At 38.5% G+C, this 19,195-nt stretch overlaps 1 protein-coding gene across 1 annotated transcript; it reads right to left on the bottom strand.

The window, feature by feature from the left end:
- Window positions 1-239: 239 nt before the first annotated feature.
- On the bottom strand, window positions 240-17,030 carry LOC132295466 (microtubule-associated protein 70-2-like). Its single transcript, XM_059793742.1, has 11 exons — window positions 16,455-17,030; window positions 16,278-16,363; window positions 14,076-14,141; window positions 13,808-13,978; window positions 13,523-13,693; window positions 13,254-13,409; window positions 12,967-13,113; window positions 12,818-12,889; window positions 12,185-12,721; window positions 11,918-12,105; window positions 240-841 (listed from the first exon to the last, which is right to left on the bottom strand). Exons 1-11 carry the CDS (start codon window positions 16,738-16,740, stop codon window positions 802-804), a joined length of 1,920 nt encoding a protein of 639 aa, XP_059649725.1. The 5' UTR covers window positions 16,741-17,030; the 3' UTR covers window positions 240-801.
- Window positions 17,031-19,195: the final 2,165 nt, after the last annotated feature.

The following is a 19,195-nucleotide window of genomic DNA, read 5'->3' as shown; positions in this document are numbered from 1 at the left end:
TGTATATTTTTTCTCAGTACCTCACATAAACAAAATTAGCTCCCCAACTAGTGAATTTTTCAGCATTTTGCAACCAAGAAGCAAATAAATAAAGCAAAAGATGAACCATATCAGAAGTCAGACATTGTTGCTTCATGCTATCGTAACTTTTTCTGAAGAACTCACCATGATTAATCAGGGTGACAAATTCCCATTTAACCGGCAAGGGAAATACAGTTTATTAACGGTTGCAAAACATATTTCCAAATGCTAACTCCTACTCAGCTAGCATTAATGCGTAAATTATCATAATCAACGGTAAATAAAGGACACCATCCATACTAAAACAAACATGGAAATTCTGAGCTTCATCTGATTACAAGAATATTGACAAACCTGAACTAATACCAATCACACTAGCTGCAGATTACAAATTTAACTGCAAAACACAAGGAACAAAAAGTAGGGAGGCATAAGGAATGCCAACAAGTTACCTATACAACCACAACCACGGCCACCTCAAATAAATCCTACCAAAAGGTCAGCTTAACTTGGAATATCATCCATTTCTTTCTTGCTGTTTTTTAGCAGAGGGCCAACAGTTAAGTCAGAAGCATACCATTTCTTCCACTAGGTTTTGTCTCTTCTTGATTTCTTAGTTTCTTTGCCAAACTCGGTGAGAATACGGGATCATTGGTATGCTAGTTATAATATTTAACCAACCACAGAAGGGGGAAAAATAGGAAAAAGGAAGAAAAAGACCAGAGACAAGGGGTTTATGCAGAATTACTGCTAACTGCTGGAATTGGGGTATTTTGCATGTTATTGGGTGTTGCGTGTCAATCCACTTCGTGCTACACTCCTGCACAGAAGAATTACATGTCATCTAGCAGGGACAAATAAACAAAGTACAAAAGATCAAACAAGTCAATCACTTTACAAAGTCATAATTCAGTACACAAGCTTTATGTTGGGTAAAAACATCCCTTGCTCAGCATAGCAGAAGCAAATCACAAGCAAACATGGAGATCCCGTCACAAAACAACAAACAAAACACAATATTTAACATGGTTCAGCCCAACCCGGCTTACGCCCATGGAGAGAAGAAAATTCCACCATCATTGATGAAGAGAATATTACAACTGCAGAGAATGCCCACTCCCACACTAACTCATGAGAAATTACACCGGCAGAGACTTTGAAGACTGGACCGTGTACACACACTCTCTACTCAAGTATAGTGTCAGATACCCGAGCCTTTCACGATCTACCACTCCACGAGACCCGTACTACTCTACTAGTCATTGGTCGTCCACCATTCACTCATATCATCTATACCCACATATACTCACCAATTTCTGTGAGCCTACTTCCATCTACTCTTTGCGCCCACTCTATTCTCTTTTCTTCTCACTCCTCCATTTTCTTTTCTGCTCTACCCACTCAACTCCCTCACTATTCATAGGGCTCCTAACTTTTTGGTAAAGAAGTAAGACGAATCCTTGTTGGGCAAGGAATACATCTACTTGGGGCTAAAGTACAATTACTTTGGGCCCAAGTCTAACAAACTTTTTTGAACCATTACAATTCAAAGCATAGCCCAGTAAGAATTTGAGACATACATAACACTTTAGAAACAATGATCTTAAAACTTTAACGTGCAAGTCATTCTAAGTAGGAACCCCATTAATTCACTGCTAGTTCAGACGAATACTAACCAAGATGTAAAAGTAATTTACTATTAACAATCGTAAAGTTGTTTTCACAGGTTCTGAAAGAACACATAGATACAGCAAGTACAACGTTTGGATGATAATCTTGTATATGCACAACTCAATGCAGATTGCAGAGAACCCAACTACTCGCTTGGAAACATAAAAAAATGAAATAGTGATTACACACTTAATTCTAAGTCAACTTTGAATCTTTGGCCATCATAATTGGCTCAGCACCATGTCCAGATGGCTAAATAAAAAATAAAAAGGTAATAAAACAAGGATTCACTAGCTCAGCCCCAAACTGGCAATTGTGTTGTATAACATCACTTGAATAGAACCACTGGGCCATTGGCCTAGGTGGTATAACCTCTCCTCCCAAAGCAGAGGTGGGGGATTTAAGATCCAAGGGGGCAAAATTTCGTGTGGGTGTATGTGAGTTGTTTACCAAACCAAAAAATAAAATCACTTGAATAGAATAAAAGAAACAGCACCTGGATAACCTATCAAGACAAGTTTTCTCAAGGAAAATAGAAAACTACTCGAACAAAAAGAAAAGGGTATAAATACATTATAACCAAGTGGCCAAAACAAAACATGCCCAAACATTTATGGATCAGTCAAAACCCATCTGAGTAAGAGAGGTGAGTTCAGGAGAGTGTAACCAATTATACTTCTATGAAGATCACAGTTCCAAGAGTGGGCCAAGTAACAACATATTGGCCGTCGCAATGGACTCCCCATACTCAGATAACAGATCACACAGATTTTAGCATGGAACTAGGTCATTTACATGACTTGGCTGTACGACACAGGCTGATGGGCCTCAAATCTCAACTTTTACAAGACTTAGAATTTAAATTTTGAAGTGGTCTTCCAATACTTCAAATAATCTGTACATTTTTCGTTTCTTTCTTCTTCGTTTTTCCCTGTTTCTATAACATAAAAAGTGTATAATCAGTACTTTTATATATCATATATAGTTCGCCAAACCGGCTGGTTCGCAATAGGTTTTGGCACGGACGTTACCAAGACTCACTGGTTCCCTATAAAGCCAGCCAGTTCTCTAATTTTGCAGCCTACTCGCCATTGAACCGGTTGGTTTTGTTGTGAACTCCCAACAGACTTTTTTGTTCAATAAAATGGAAGAGGTTGAGAGGAGTCAAACCACAAGTTGAATTTGTTAAAAATACTCTAACAGGTTATTTATATTTGTTTTAGAATGTATGGTATTTGTTTAGAATGAATAACATGTAAATTATGGGGATGGAACCGTAGACCTTTGAGAGAATTACCAAGGGATCTACCACTTTCCCACTCTACATCTTTGTTATATTCAATGATATTTTATTTAATTTAAATAAAATCTTCATTTTTTTTTTGACACAACTGTTAACTCAAAGGCTTCAACCCAAGGGCACTTGCATAATTTTGATGATAACCTATTAATGTGAAAATTTGACAATCTACATGAGTGTAATTTACAGATTATACATATTGATCAAATATTCAAAGCTCATGTGAGCCCATGGACTGTGATAATGATGCTTACATGAAGGTTAACATCATGGGTAGTATAGGTTGGTGAGCGTTTGATGTAGGATGAGTAGCGTGGGTGATGTAGAACTAGAAAGGAGAAGGAGAGAGACGAAAGAGGAAAGAAGAGAGAGAAGAAGAATTGAGCGAGAAGAAGTTTGAAATCACAAATCAATATTATTCAATAATCATAAAAAATTGATCAATACAATACATATTGCTGCAACATAGCAGCAATATTTTGATGATAACAATTTATTAATGTGAGAATTTGACAATCTACATGAGTTTGTAATTTACAGATTATACATATTGATCAAATATTCAAAGCTCGTGTGGACCCATGGACTTTGGTGATGATGCTGACATGAAGGTCAAGATCATGGGTGCTATAGGTTGGTGATGGAGGAGTGAGAGAAGAAGTCTTAAATCACAATTTAATATGATTCAATAATCATAAAAAGGAGATTAATACAATACATATGCCCATGTATATATAGGCAACCCATAAGTCACCTAAGTCCAATATTGTTGAAACATAGCTGCTATAAGTAAATGGAAGTCAAAAAAGATTGCCATGAATCCTAATGTAGCCGTGCCTATGCAGGAAAATAGTTATGCCTTAGCCAACAAAGCTGCAAGACAGCCGGCCTTATTTATAGACAAACTGAATCCTAAAACTGATTTAAAAGAAATATTGCAAAACTAACTCATACTTATTATAATTCCTAAAATATATAGAAAAACTCTAATATCTATCTGTCCTTGGCCATTTTCCAAGCATAGGTGAGAGACATATGCAATTCATGCGTACGGGCAAGTCCCGATCTTCATCAATTCTCGCCAATTGAGAAGATCAATGTAAAGGACTTGTTTCCTAAACGAGGCACTTTTAGCCTCCCACTTTTCCAACAGTTACACCTACAGGTGGAGTTGCATTTTCATCAGCACGAGTGCTAGTTCTTCACCGATTTAGCCACGGAACACATATCAAATTGCAGATATAGTCGACCATCAGATTATTACTTCTCATCAGGGTGGTGATCAACGGTATCTAGTTCGAAGGAGAGGTCGTCCGGATGCAGATCATGCGTGGATCATCAAGTATGAAATTCGGCGTATTGACCCCAACCTCTTGGAACAGTACCACGAACTTTACTCTCCAAAGAGTTCTTCTCGGCCGGGGAGAATTGAAGGAGATTTCACCGACTCTCATCCACCACCCCCTATATATACCTAGTATTGGCACCGACGCAAAGGATAGACTATCTTCCGGTACTGAAGATAGATTCAGCTACATGTCTCACTAGGCTCATGGCAGCCATTCTTGACTATTATGTGATTGTATTAGATATGGTAGCAGTTATTTTGAACTTGATGTTTCTTTGGTTTGCCTATATATACGCAGGCATATGTATTGGATCAATTACCTTTTGATGATTGAATAATATTAAGTATTGAATATTAAGTATTGAACTACATATTTCTTCTCCCCCAAATTCTTCTTCTCTCCTCTCTTCTTCCCTCTCTTCTTCTCACTCTCATTCTCTCTCTTCTAGTTCTACATCACTCACACTACCCATTCTGATTCTACTTCAGTGTTACGCTTGAATGTAAAGTAATGCATGATGCATGTGTTGAAAACTCAATTCTATGACTCCTAAAAATGGACCTAGGACTAATTGAATTAATTTTATATTGTATCATGGTCCCTAGTTGACTGACATGACCCTTGGACTTAGGCCTCGTTTGGCAAGGCTTTTACTTCTGCTTTTATAAAGAAGAAAAAGAGAAGCACAAGCTATCACTTTTATTTGGCTTATATGAGTGTTTGGAACTGCATTTTAGAAGAGTTTTTAATGTTAGAAGAGTTTTTTTTTTTTTTTTTGTGAGTGTTTATCAACCTAAATTGAAAATAAACAAACCTAAAAAAGGAAATTAAATACAACGTTTTACATACAAGTTCACCTTTTTTATATTTTTTTCTTACGAGTTCACCTATTTTCCAATTCAATTCTGAGGTGAGAATAAAAGCTAAAGATGGAAAGATTTTTTTTCTCATTCTGTGACCTTTTAGAATGATTCTGAGGAAGCTTTACATACATGTTCACCAATTTCCCAATTCAATTTTTGTGGTGAAAAAAAAGCTAAAGATGGAAAGAAAACAAAAAAGCTAAACCAAGAATGAATCAAAATATAGATTAGATTGCAACAGTGAAATATATATATATATATATATAGTTCTAATTTTAGGGTTCTCTTCTTTGTTTTTGTTTTTGTTATTGCTTCTTTTTTTTTTTTCCTCCGGTAAATACAAAGAAATATCATGAGGGGAGTATGGAACCTACAAGACCAAGAAAACACAGAGATCCACCTGGGCTAAAGCCCCTGTGCAACTCCAATCCCAAATCGAAGGTGGAAGAATTCTTAACCCTACCACCAAAGAACTATGATCCCACTCTGTGGGCTGAAGCACGTGATTTTTCATGTTCCAACTCTGGACAAGATTGTAGCTGTGGACATGCATATTAGATCTCTGCGTTTTCTCGTAGGTTCCATATTAGCCCCATGATCTTTCTTTCTATTTACCGAAAATAAAAACAAAGAAGAGAAGGAGCCCAAACAAGAATCTTCTTCTGGGTTTCCTTCCCGTTGAATGCTCGATCAAATCAATCTAGTCTTTGAGTACGAAGGGGATATGTAATTTTTTTTTTTTTTTTTTTGGGTTTCTAAGAAGGCAGAGGCAAGTTCTGTAGTGCTAGGGTTTGGAAAGAAAATTAAAGGGACTTTTATAGGGACACGTTTGGAATTACATTTTTTTATTAAGTAATAAAAAGGGTACGCTTGTCATTTAAAAAGTTTCATTAAAATGCCAAAAGTTTTCCCGTGTTGTTTCAAAAGAGCGTTTTGAAAAAACTGGGGGGTACTAGCTTCTCCAAAACGCTCTTCCAAAACACAAAAGCTCTTTTAAAAACTAACCAAACACTACTCAAAACAGCTTTCAAGTCCAAAAAGCTAAAAGCAGCGTTTGAAAAGCCAATCCAAACGGGGCCTTAGATGATCCATACTATAAGGGTAAAATAGTCATTGAACTTAGAGAAAGTCACTTTGAGCCTCAAACAAGTTAAATCTTAAAAAACAAGTGACTAAGACATCTAGAAGTATAGACAAGGCGTCTTCATAACCTATAAATTGAACTTAAATGCATAAGTTATAGATGTTTACCTTCATTAGCCAGACATCTATACCTTCACGCTCAGGCCTTGAAACTTCAAGTGAGATGATACCAAAAAAAGCCCTTTACAAACGTCCACAAGCTTTGTACAGACATCTATGTGCTAAAAATCTGCAAGTACCAACTTTTTCTGAGAGTCTTAGAGGCATGTCTGAGCATAACTCTTGCAAACGTCTACTTGAAAGGGTAAACATGTCTAGATGTAAAAATAAATGGTGTCACAAGACGTCTACACTATCTAAGACAGACGTCTACATGTGCACCAACTTTCGCTTATGCGCGAAACCAAGCCTCCAACTGCTGCAACGTCACTTATCCAAATGAGGCTATTAAATAGGTCATTGGCTGCTTACCCATAGACCATTCACTGCAATTCCAATAAGGGTAAACATGTGAATATCTTTGAATATCTAACTGAACCTCCATAACTTCATACTCTACAGTTGAGCTTTGAGCTTTCATCACTTGCTACATCTATTACTTTATAAAGAGAGCTTTGATTTGTAATATCTGTCCATTGAGGGATATATCGTACTTCGAACTTTCAATCTTTGAGATTGTTGTACATGGGTTGGCGCAACCCGTGAAGTCTAGATGGGGTGCTCACTTAGCAAAGAGAGACAAGCTCAAGGAGATTTGTAAAGGTTGCTTTCCACCTGTGAAGGGAAGCTGCGAAGGTTTTTCGGCCTGTGAAGGAGTGGTATAGTGGATTTTGGAATTCTCAAAAGGTACTCTTGGGGCATGGAGGTAGACGGGGTCCCAAACCACATTACGACTTGGTGTCCTTGTGTTTACATTTCTCTCTCTCTCTCTTTACATTTGAGTTTTGCATTAATACTAGCATTTCTATTTGCTAAATCTAGTTTATCTTCTGATGAAGAAACAAAATAGCACATTAAGCTCACCGCTCTCCCAACTATAGTACTAGATAATAGAGAACTCAAAACAAATACCAAGTCTCCATCTCATTGAATTAATTAGAACTTCATCTATAGAACCTTGCATTTGATCTAGACATACACAGTGTACATGCAGGTTCATGATAAGTTGAGGAGATCGTTCCACGTTTGTCAAGAATGTTGAGATCAGAGTCTGAATAGAGATCCAAGCTAGCACAAGGGATTCTCTTGAGAAGAGATTGAGAGAGAAGGCAGGTTTGCTGAACACCCTGAGGTAGCAAGTCTTAGAGGATCATAATTTCTAGTCTCTAGTCTTTGTTATGGTGTCTATATATCCATGTAAATGATCAGATTCTATGCCTATTTATACTACTACTCATTTGGGTAAAAGACCCTTTGGCCATGAGGGCTAGCTCCCTCTTTAATCAATGGTTACTTTACTTAACCTATGACGGATTAGACATCGAGCAGGTGGCTCGAGGCACACCACTGCCCCTTTTCAAGGCGATGGTTTACATTTAATGCGGGTCTTATCAGTCAATCAATACATTGTATAGTCTCTACTACTCGAATTCAACTATTGGGTCTTATGTATTATCTCCCCCTTGTGTAGACCTAGAGGTAAGGTGATTCCTTGGAACTCAACCACCTAACCATTGATTCTTACATTCCCACGATCATAAAGGGAGGGAGGATCAGTTAGATCTTGCCTTCTTTGATCTCAACCCTCCACACCATATCCAGATAGTCGAGCTCCCTTAGTGGTAGCTCGAAAATGTTAGTTGTAGTTAAGTTTTCAAAACTCGACCCATGATGGAGCCAAGTAAGTAGAGAGAGAAAGCACTTCAGAGTTTATCCGTAGAGAGGAATATTTTGAAGGAACACAGAAAGGAACCCATCCAATAGGAGGTTTCCTCTATGAGGAAAAGAGAAAGGCCAGTGAGCTCTCTCACAAGGTAGAGGCTCTTAAAGTTGGCATTTGTGTGATTATGTTACGTTACGTGGACCTGAGTCCGTTACACCATGTCCGTGACTGCCGACCATGATAAGGATAGTTAGGATGTTGTAGTCGACTTTGGGATTAGGATGTTTCATGCAATAATTTTTTATATATCCTTGGTCAAATAAGGGAATTTTTTTATTTTTTTTTTAGTCAAGTCCGTTAAGGGATATTTTGGATGCTAGTATTTATTTTACATTCATCACAAATTTTTTTTTTTTTTTTTTTTTTTTGATAAGTAAGAATTTTATAAAAAACGCTCAAAGGAGAGCGAAACCCATGGAAACAAGAAGAAAAGGCCACAAAAAGCCTCAAGCCTTCAAAGAGGCCAAAAAAATAACAATCTCCTCAACAGAACGATAATCTCTCCCTAAGACCCAACAAAAGAGAGTAGAAATAATAGAGAACTTAAGCATAGAAATGGGTTTCTCCTTGCCATCGAAGTATCCCCGATTCCTCTCAAGCCAAATGCACCACCAAACATAGAGAGGGGTAGCCCTCCAAGCATCCCGGATGAGCGCCCCAACAGAGAAACCTCTCCAAGCCTCAATCAACCCTCTCAAGGAACAGGGCATAACCAAAGGGACCCCAAATAACCCAATCATCATATCCCAACAATCTATGGCCATACTGCAATGCAATAGAAGGTGATCCACTGTCTCCTCATCGCGACAATACAAGTAACAGCAATTGATAACCACCTGTTTTCTCCTCCTCAAATTATCCTAGGTAAAAATCCTACCCAAGACAGACGTCCAAGCAAAAAAGGCCACCTTAAGGGGAGCTTTGGAACGCCAAATAGCCTTCCAAGGGAAAGTGCCACCCTCCCCATCAAAAAGGCACCTGAAAAAGGATCTCACCTCGAATCGACCCTGAGAGTGTGGACTCCAAAGCCAACAATCAGCCTCCTCATGAGAGATCACCTAACGATACTGCAACTCCAAAAAACAAGTGACCTCCTCAATTTCCCAATCCTGAAAATGCCTCCTAAACTGAATGTCCCAAGTTAGTCTTCCGTTATCAAGGTGATAACAGTCAACCACCAAGGCCTGCCTGTCAGAAGCAATCCTGTAAAGCCAAGGGAAAGAGAGAGCAAGGGGAAGTTCCCCACACCAAAGGTCTTCCCAAAATCTGATCCTCCTACCATCCCTGATCCTACAGCGAACATGATTATGAAAAACGTCCCATCCCTTTCGAATGCAAGTCCAAACCCCCACACCCTTAGGACCACGCACCTCAAGAGAACACCACCCACCACTGATTTCCCCAAACTTGCTGGCAATAACTTTCCAAAGCCCTATTGAAAGGCAACAACCTTCGAATCCCTAAACCTCCACTCCGAAGAGGACGGCACACTTGCTCCCTTCGAACCAGATGATATTTGAACTCCTCTCCTCTCCCTCCCCAGAGAAAATTCCACTGCAAACTCTCAATTCTCTCCGCCACCGAAGAAGGAATCTGAAAAAGGGAGATAAAATAGGTGGGTAGGCAAGAGAGAGTGCTCTTGATCAGAGTGACCCGCCCCCCTTTAGATAGGTACTGCTTCTTCCAACCCGCCAGCCTCTTCTCAAATCTATTCTATCTACCACCGGATCCCAACTCTCCACACATCTCGAAGGAGCACCCAGAGGCAAACCTAAATAAGAAATAGGAAACGAGCCAATGCCACATCCGAGGATTTGAGCAAACATCTCAATATCAGGAACATCCCCAACCGGCACTAAAACACTCTTTCCAACATTCACTTTAAGCCCAGAGACAACTTGGAACCAAATCAAAACGAATCTCAAATGTCTCAGCTGGGACGCATCAGCATCACAAAGAACCAAGGTATCATCTGCAAACATCAAGTGAGAAATCTCCAACTGACTAGCAACATCTCTACCCACCCGAAAGCCTCTCTACAATCCCAGATCAACAGCTTTTTCCAACAACCTGCTAAGAGCCTCCATCACAAAAAGAAAAAGGAAAGGAGAAAGTGGATCCCCCTGTCTCAAGCCCCTCGAACTAGAGAAAAACCCCATTGGAGCTCCATTCACAAGGACAGAAAAGAGCGCACTAGAGATACAAAAAAGAATCCATCTCCTCCATCGCTCCCCGAACCCCATCCTCTCCATCAAGTATATGATTATGTGTCTTATGTTTGTTTCTCCATTTTAATATTGCATTTTGGTGCATCATGTATTGTTGCTCGTCTCAAATTACCTTTAAAATATTCAAAAAAATAAAAATAAAAAACCCATAAATATGTTTATTGGATTTTGGTATTAAAGGTTGACATCTAAAATAGCTACCTCCACGAATATTACATATTAGTTAAATTTTCTTTATATTAATTTTAAAAGCATTTCTTCTTATCCTTCCAAAAATGGCTGTATAAAATATATTCATTAGTTATAAATAATTTCAATATTTTCATCATATACAGAAATTTTTTTATGAAATATTGCTTGGTCGCAACTACAACAATTATAATGTAGTATATAACACATATTTTCAACTTGATAGCATGATAGATCAAGTGACCAGGGCACTAACTAGCATGGATAAAAACATAAGACATTACCATTACATGATACGTCAAACCGTCAAATTCTTGAAAAGTGCAGTATATATACATATTTATATATACGAAGGGTCACTACCAATGTGATCCCTGTACATCAAGTGTTATAGGAGAGGTAGACTCGATACAAACCTAACCTTGCATTAATATGCAAAAAGTGGATGGTCTCAGGATTTGAACTCGCTATATACATTTTATTTAAAAGTAAATATATACACTTTGTAATGTTATACAAGATAAAATTCATGTCTTGATTATGAATTTATATTTTATATTAACATTTCTATAGCTTGGACAATGACACTCAACAAATATCCCAACAATTGTACTAATACCATTATATACTGAATATGTTATATGGTAGTTATTGACGCGGGTAGCTAAGAAGGAAAAGCACAAAGTGTGCACTCTAGTAACTTGTAACTATGTTACTATCAAGGCATTCAATTTGTAACATGAACTGCAAAGACATAATCAAAAAGGAAATTAAAACCTTAGATATTAGTCACTACATACTCTCTGAAAATATAACAGCCATACACCCACAATAACAACGTGAAGAGCAAATTTCACCAATAGGAAATTGTTCACATTCTCGTGGCACCTCATTTTGAGTTTAAACTAACAAAAAGTGGCATTTGTCATGATAAATGATACTGGAAGCAGCATGGCTTAGTCATTGCTAATATATAACTTTGTAGCAACCAAAAAACATACACGAGATATTCTCAATTCAAAAGATTGCAGGCATCTATTATTTTCATTTTCTTGCTCATCTAAAAGATAGTGAATAGATCAAAAGAAGACAACCTAGAACCGTAAGCACTAACACATCATTCGAGATGTTAAAAGAAATAACGGGAGCACAAATAAAGAAACCTGTACATAATTTGAACAAAGACTTCTATCCTAAAAGATAAATATACATGTCATGCAATACTGATGTGTTTATATAACATTGCATCTTTGGGAGAAAAAAAGAAATACCTTCCTGGAAGCAACTGAGAACTGCTTACAGGACCCTTAGAATTCCCAAATCTTTTGGTCCTGTTTTCATGTTCTTTCTCCACACGAATGGCAGCTACCTCCTTCTCCATGGCAGCTACTTCCCTTCTCATCTTTTTGGCCTCAACCTCCATTGCCTTAGTCAAAGTATCTACCTTCTTTGCTAACATCTGAAGAAAAAAGATTCCGTGACCATACATTTAACAATAGGCACCCGCAATCATAAGCTCATCAAATCAAGAAATCAACCTCAATAGCATCGTCCTTGTCTTTAAGGCTTTGATCTTTTTCATGACCAGCTTTTCTCAGAGCAATCACCTCTTTCTGTAGCAAATCATACAATAACCCTGCGACAGTGTCCTCTGTATCCACTGCCGGGAAGTCATTGGGTTTTTCGTCTGGACTTTCTTTCCAGGGAGTGTGTCCCTCACTGTCCTTTGTTCCTCCACAAGACTGGCTGAGGTTAAAATTTGGACTCATTCCGTTTAAGAGAACTTTACCCCTGTCTAATGAACGTGTGCCACCATCGAATGACTTCGATGTCCCTTTTGCATGCCTCAACACTGAACTGCTTCCAGAAGACTGAGTAGATCTCAACTGAAAGGATGGTGATCTCTTTGGTAAAAAACCATTGGAGGTCAATTTTGAAATGTTATCAGCTCCGCCAAGGGATTGTCTACGTGAAAGGCCGTTGTTTACGCTTTTTCCCTCTGATATGCCACGACTAGTGTTATTTGAGGGTCTCAAAGTCTCTTCTAGTACTCTAAGCCTCAATTGGTATTTTTCCTAGAAAGTAGAAGAAAAAAGTTTCCAATATGTAAATCAGTGTCTAAAACATGTTAAAGAGATTAGATGCCTGCATCTTTTTAAACCAAAATATACCTTCAACTGAGCTTCATATTTTGCCGTTCGCTCAGCTATGGCAAGCTTATCTCGGAGTTGCTGCATATCTCCCTGTCAAAGCAGGTTGATTCAGTAACTGCTAATACTACAAAACCGAAAAATCAATTTCAGATTACAAAACTAGATACCTGTAAGAACCTTCTTTCATCAAGCCATTGTTTTACGGGCATCACTTTGTCATTCGCATCCTTCCATTCATTAGCTACCACTACTGCCACCCTGTTTGCTGTCACTTTTGCACGGGCTAGCTCCCTGTCAAGAGTTTTTCTTTCCTCCTGAAGAAATAAATAAATAAATAAATCAAAATCAAAATGTACTTCCAAATTTGAGAATTATCTACAAATCATAACAGAAAGTCGAATGTAGATAAGTACAAAAAAATTCTTGAAGGTTTCAAATATTCATGGTGAATTACATTCATCTCTTGAACTTTGCGTTGGTAATCCCTCACAGCATTTGCAGCTGCACCACCAGCAAGAACGGCCTCTTCAAGCTCGCGTACAGTTTGGGTAAGTTTCTCTACCTCAGCAACCTTTTGGCGGTGCATTTTATCCAAAATTTTATTTTCTTCCTGATACACATGCATCAAACGTATTAATCCTTTCTGATGAACACTAATAAGAAAATGTATGCCAAATGTTTGATTCCTCGAAAAGAGAAACAGCATGAATGAACACAGAACACCTGGCAAATTTCAATCTGTTTCATCAGCTCTTGGTTCTTATTCTGCAGATCATCCACCATAGAAGCCTTAGCCAATGCAACCTGAACAGTCCTCTCAGCTTCAAGTAAAGCAGCTTCTTTTGATTTTGTGAGGCGATCTAATGCTTTGTTGTCATCCTGTAGCTTTGCAATCTGGAGAGGACCAAATGTTGAATCAAAAATTAAACCTCTTCTCATCTACTACAAGGAGTTTCTTTTTGTGACAAAATCACCACTAAATGTCCAAAGATGAGTCACAAATAATACCTCCTGTCGAGCAAGTTTTAGCTCAGCCTCAAGCGGTGCAAGGATGGCTTCAATTGGAGGAATGTCATCATCCTTTTGGGCAGCATGAACCCTTCGAAGAGTGGCTTCTGCCGCAAACTGAGCTGTCATAGAGGCTCTCTTTTCATCATTGATTTTTTTTATCTCAAGGTTCTACAAAAAGGAAAAGAAAATGTTTTTAAATCTCACAAAGTTAGCTCTATATAATATGAAAAAATATATCAATGTTTAAAAGAGATGCATGCAATACTTTGCTTTCTAGAAGAGATTCTGTTAACTTGAGCTTCTCATCCACCTTTGCCAATTCTTCAGTGAGCTATGGTATAAAGAGAAGACACAGAATAACAATATCAGTCACATTTAACAAATAACTCCGGAAATATGGTTTTAAAATTACAAATAACAAAAGGGAAAAACAATTCACACGAAAAAAAGTGAAGAACCGACCACACTAACCATAGTTGCTAAAGGTGTGGACAAGCACCAAAAAAGCCTAAGGTGCAATCAGAGCCAAGCTTAGCACCTTGTCTAAGCCAAGACAGACAAGACACTTCCAAGCAATTAAGCATAAGGCGTAGAATGAGCCTTTCAGTCAAGCTGGTGCCTTTATCCAAGATGCAAGGCTCCAAAAGACACATATCTGCTAATTTTTTTAATTTTTTATCAATTGGGACTTCTATCAGCCATTTATTCAACCATCACACTAGGTAGCTCAATGCTCTACAACAGAGATCCGGCAAAATTCTCTTTCTAATTGCACTGGGGAAGAAAAAAAGAACACAGTGGTCTGTCTCTATATTCCAAATGATAAAAGGCAGTAATGAAGAGGATAAGCCAAAACCAGAACATTAGTAAAAATGGAATCAGACACAGTGGCCTTCTATTGATCTATCTGTCCAACCCGTCAGTATCTGTTCCTCTCTAAATTGTTGCTCTATGCTCTGCTTTTTCCTAACAAAGTTCAAGACACCCCCTTTCTCTCTTCTTTTACAAACAAAACCCTCTCACGTTGCTCTTTCCAATTAGCATGCTGTTGGCTTGCAATTCTACTGCTGTTTTCTTCTGGCCCCATGCTTAGCATGATCGTTTGATCACTAATTGTTTGACTAAGTTGGACTTTTCGTTTTGTCCATGGCTTCATGCATTGTAATTGCTATGTCATGCTCTTTTCAGTTAATTGTTGTTAGTCTTGTAATTATTTAACATGCTTTTAAAATTTAGATAAACATGAATCTCGCAAATTTGAAATGTAATTTGACTTATATACATGCTCAAGGCAAGGAATAGCCTAGATTTTTCAATTTCCATTAACCTTATTATTATAAATTAGTAGCTTTGATTTAAAAGGGAAGAAAAAAAAAAAAGAGCAAAAAGCAGATGATTACATGGACATTGGGCTAACATTTCTGATTGTGCAACACAAGAATTACCCTAAGGGAACACAGTAGAGCAGGAACAACCTAGCCCATAAAGAAAATTCAAGGAAATGAAAATGTCATAGGATTTGAAGGAAGATCTGTCTGCTGCTTCAGAGGAATTGTTGGGATAAAAATTAATAGGCAAGAAATTTCTGTACATGCAAACTGCAAAAAAAATAAAAATTAAAAAAAGAAGAATAAAATCTTCCGTGAAAATGTTATTGAGACTAAAATTTAAATCTATCATCTGCAAGACATTCTGAAAATCTATATAAAAATCAGACGTATATCATGTGCAATATATTCCCCCTATGAACAGAGGAGTTGCAGCCTTGGCTTCTCAATTCCACAACACAAACCTATAACAACAAATTAAGCATGTTTAATTTGCCACCTAGCAGAAGATAGATTTTAATCCTGTTACTGTTTTTGACATCCCAAAACATTGACTAATCGATTCACAATCATGATTAGCAGAACAAGTCTGACAGGGTGAGGCCAAAATCAAGTGCAAGTGATGAATTGATGGGACATAGAACAAATGGAGTAGATGTAACAGTTCAAAAGAGCTGACAAATTGGGAACATATAATCATTAACATGGTCAAAAAAAAATATTAGTGTATCTCCTCCTCCTTCCAAATGGAAGGTTGAGGCCTGAGGACTCAAGTCGCCAATAAGATAATAATGGGTTTGTGATTCGAGTCCCCAATAAGATTATAATTGGTTTGTGTGTGAGAGAGATTTACCTACCCAAAAAAAAACTAAATTTTAGTGGGCGAGGACAAAGAAGCATCATAAGATTCAAATACATACATCTAATATTTGGTATTGATATTTTCCAAGTCCACGAAAAAAAACACTGTAAACTGAAATGCAGTAACTCATCAAGGAAATGTCGATTCTGAATAATACTAGAACGTCAAATGAAAATAAAAAATAAAAATAAAAATGAAGATGCGTTATATATGTGTGTGTGTGTGTGTGTGTGTGTGTGTGTGTGTGTGGTGTGTGTTGATATAAAGATTAAAGAACCTCTTCGACGGCCTTTTCTCTGAGTCGTTCTGACAACTTCAGTGCCTTGATCTCCGCTTGCGCTTCCCCTAATTCTCGATCCTTGTCTGGACAAACAACACCCAATATTTGAAACCAAATCAACTAAAAACACATCCAAATTCTACCCAAATCGGACCAATCGAGTAGCTTTCTTACCTCTGACTTCATTCTCCAACCGATTGAGCTCCACCTTCACCGGATCCGAACCGTGCAACAAATTTAAGAACTCGTCCGCGTCCAAACTCGGCCGGACCGAACCTCGCCGCCGCAAACTCCTGCCCTCCTTGAACGATCCCGACACCGTCAGTGGCGGCGTCCCGATGGCAGCCCACGCTTCATTCGCTGCCGACGGCCGTACATTGCCCCAGCTCTCCCCGATACTCAACTCCAGCCCCAAACTAGCCGGAGACACACCATCTCCGTCGCTGGAAACCTCCGCCATGTCAGATCTGACGCGCTATTTCACATCAATAACTAGAACTGAACTTTCTGAAAGAAACTATACATAGAGAGAGACGAGTTTTAGAAAGAGAAAGCGAAATAGTAGTACTCCGGTGTTTGGATAGATGAGAAAACGCTTTCGTCTCTCCCTACCCTTTGCTTTTAGTTTCTCTCTGTAGAGCCTAGGCACTGGTGCGTTTAAATCTGCATCGTCTCCCCAAGATTATGAGTTTCTCTCTCTATAATGTTATTTTTAGTGAGAGAAAGAGAGATATTAGTGTGCATGTTAGCTGTTTGATTATGAATATTATATTCTGTTAGCAAAGACGCTTTGCTGTTAATCGGACACTGTTGTGTGATAGTGGAATGTATTAGTAGACTTTAAAGTTTAAACTCTTTCGGTTAAAAAAGGGCTAGACTCTATCATGAGCAGGGTGCGCGGTGCGCGGTGCGCGAACTACCTGCAAATAGAAAGACTTGGGGTGCGCGGTGCGCGTACTCCCTTCGAAAAGGAAATAATGGGTGTGCGTAAGGCGCACACTTGCGCTTTCTAACAGCCTCCAGATTCACTTTTTGTTCGAACGTCCCACGTTTCGTGTCCTCTTTTAAGCTAATTTTGATATGAGAAAAGTTACTGTGAAGTGCACTTCATTTTAACACCATGAGCTCTTTGTTTTTTACTTTAATTACGGGTGAGTTGAAAAAAAAAAATCAATTTAGTTTTTAAAATGTACAAATAACACCTTTTTATGTTCAAATTCTACCATGTAGTATGTAAAGTGAGCAAACAAGTCATTCTAACACTAAAAAGTGACATGTACTGATCAAATGACCAAAAATATCTCTTTAATACCAACTCTACCCTTTGTGTATTCTAAAATTACCCCTTCCTCAAACATCTTTTTTAGAAGGATAAAGTGCAAAAAACACCCATATAATATGTTTACGGTGCATATTACACCCCTCACGTGCAAAAAACACCCCTAAACTATGACATTTGTGCAAATAGGTCTTACTCACACATTTTATGACTAAAATGTCCTTAACTACACATTTAATAATATTTATAAAAACATAATACTTTGTGAAATGACTAAAAAGGGTAGCCTAAAAAAAACCCCAAAATCTATACACCCACCAGTTCGCCGGAGGAAGAGAAGACAACTAGAAAATTGATCAACCAAACAACAACCAACCACCAATTTGCAACCCCAAACGTCCACAATGCAACTGTCACACAAACCCACCGAAAGCACAACCACCCAAGGAGAACGACACAAACGAATTGCGACCGCTACCAGCAAGACCCAACAACCCGCCGGAGACGAATCCCAATCGGAATCGGACTCATCATCTGAAGCCGTAGTTCACAACCCATCGCCGGAATCACGACTTCACTAATTGTTGTTCATTGCCATCGCCATCACCCGCCGAGTCTCCCTCTTGCTCGTCAGCCGCTGATCCAAGCTCACTGCCCTCGTGAACCGCCATCAGTTCCGTCCAAGTTCTCCTTGATCGCCGTCCGTCTTCATCCTCGCCGATCCGTCACCGCCTTGCCAGCCGCAAGGCCACTGTCGTTCAATCCCGCTGAGTCCTCCTTCTTGCTCGCCACCCGCAGTTCACCGGTCGACTTCTCCACAGCCGACCTTCCATCGCCGGTCAGACCATCACGGCCGAGCCCTCCACCGGCCTAGCTCACCACTGCACCAGCCCGTCTCCACCGGCCAAGGTCGTTGTCGTCGTCTTCGTCTCTCCACCATCCGAGCACTGCCAAAGTTCATCCACAACCCATCTTGCCCACTGTGATGCCAAAGGTTGTGAGATCGAATGTAATACTTTTTAGAAAGCAAGAGACATTGGGGAAATCACTTTACTTTACTTCTTATCTTTCCATTTATTTGTCCTCATTAAATCCAAGAACCAAACTCGCTAATAATTGTTTCAATTTATTTTCTTTCACCCCACTTGTGTGTATAATCTCTCCAAAACCGATAATCACAAACCAACTCACAATTGTAAACATGATTGATGTAACATAATTGGGCCTATTGTGATCTGAATTTGGTAGGGGCATTTTTGGTATAGTAAAAGGGTAAAATGAGCATTATATTAGTTGAGGGATATTTTTGCACAAATTGAAATGAATAGGGATTTTTTTGCACACCATTTTAAATAGGAGGTAAAAGTGCTTTGAAAGGTATACTTAAGGGGTATTTTTTGCACTTCCCCCTTTTTAAAAGGGTTAAGTGCAGCAAGCACCCCTAAAGTTTGCTTACAATGCACATCGCACCCCTCGCGTGCAAAAAATACTCCTAAAATTTTAATTTGGTGCAAATAAGTCCCTCTGACAAATTTAAACCCTAAGTTAAATAAATCACCCTTACTAAACCATTTTATAAAATATATAAAAATAAATAATTTTATAAAATGATCGAAAAAGACACTATTGAATGATG

This window comes from Cornus florida, unplaced genomic scaffold (assembly GCF_030987335.1).
Source record: "Cornus florida cultivar Cherokee Brave unplaced genomic scaffold, ASM3098733v1 CherokeeBrave_3.0.0_Hap2_Chr02, whole genome shotgun sequence".
NCBI lineage: Eukaryota > Viridiplantae > Streptophyta > Magnoliopsida > Cornales > Cornaceae > Cornus > Cornus florida.
The sequence above is the reverse complement of the archived record's forward strand: the minus strand, read 5'-3'. Positions and strand labels throughout refer to the sequence as shown.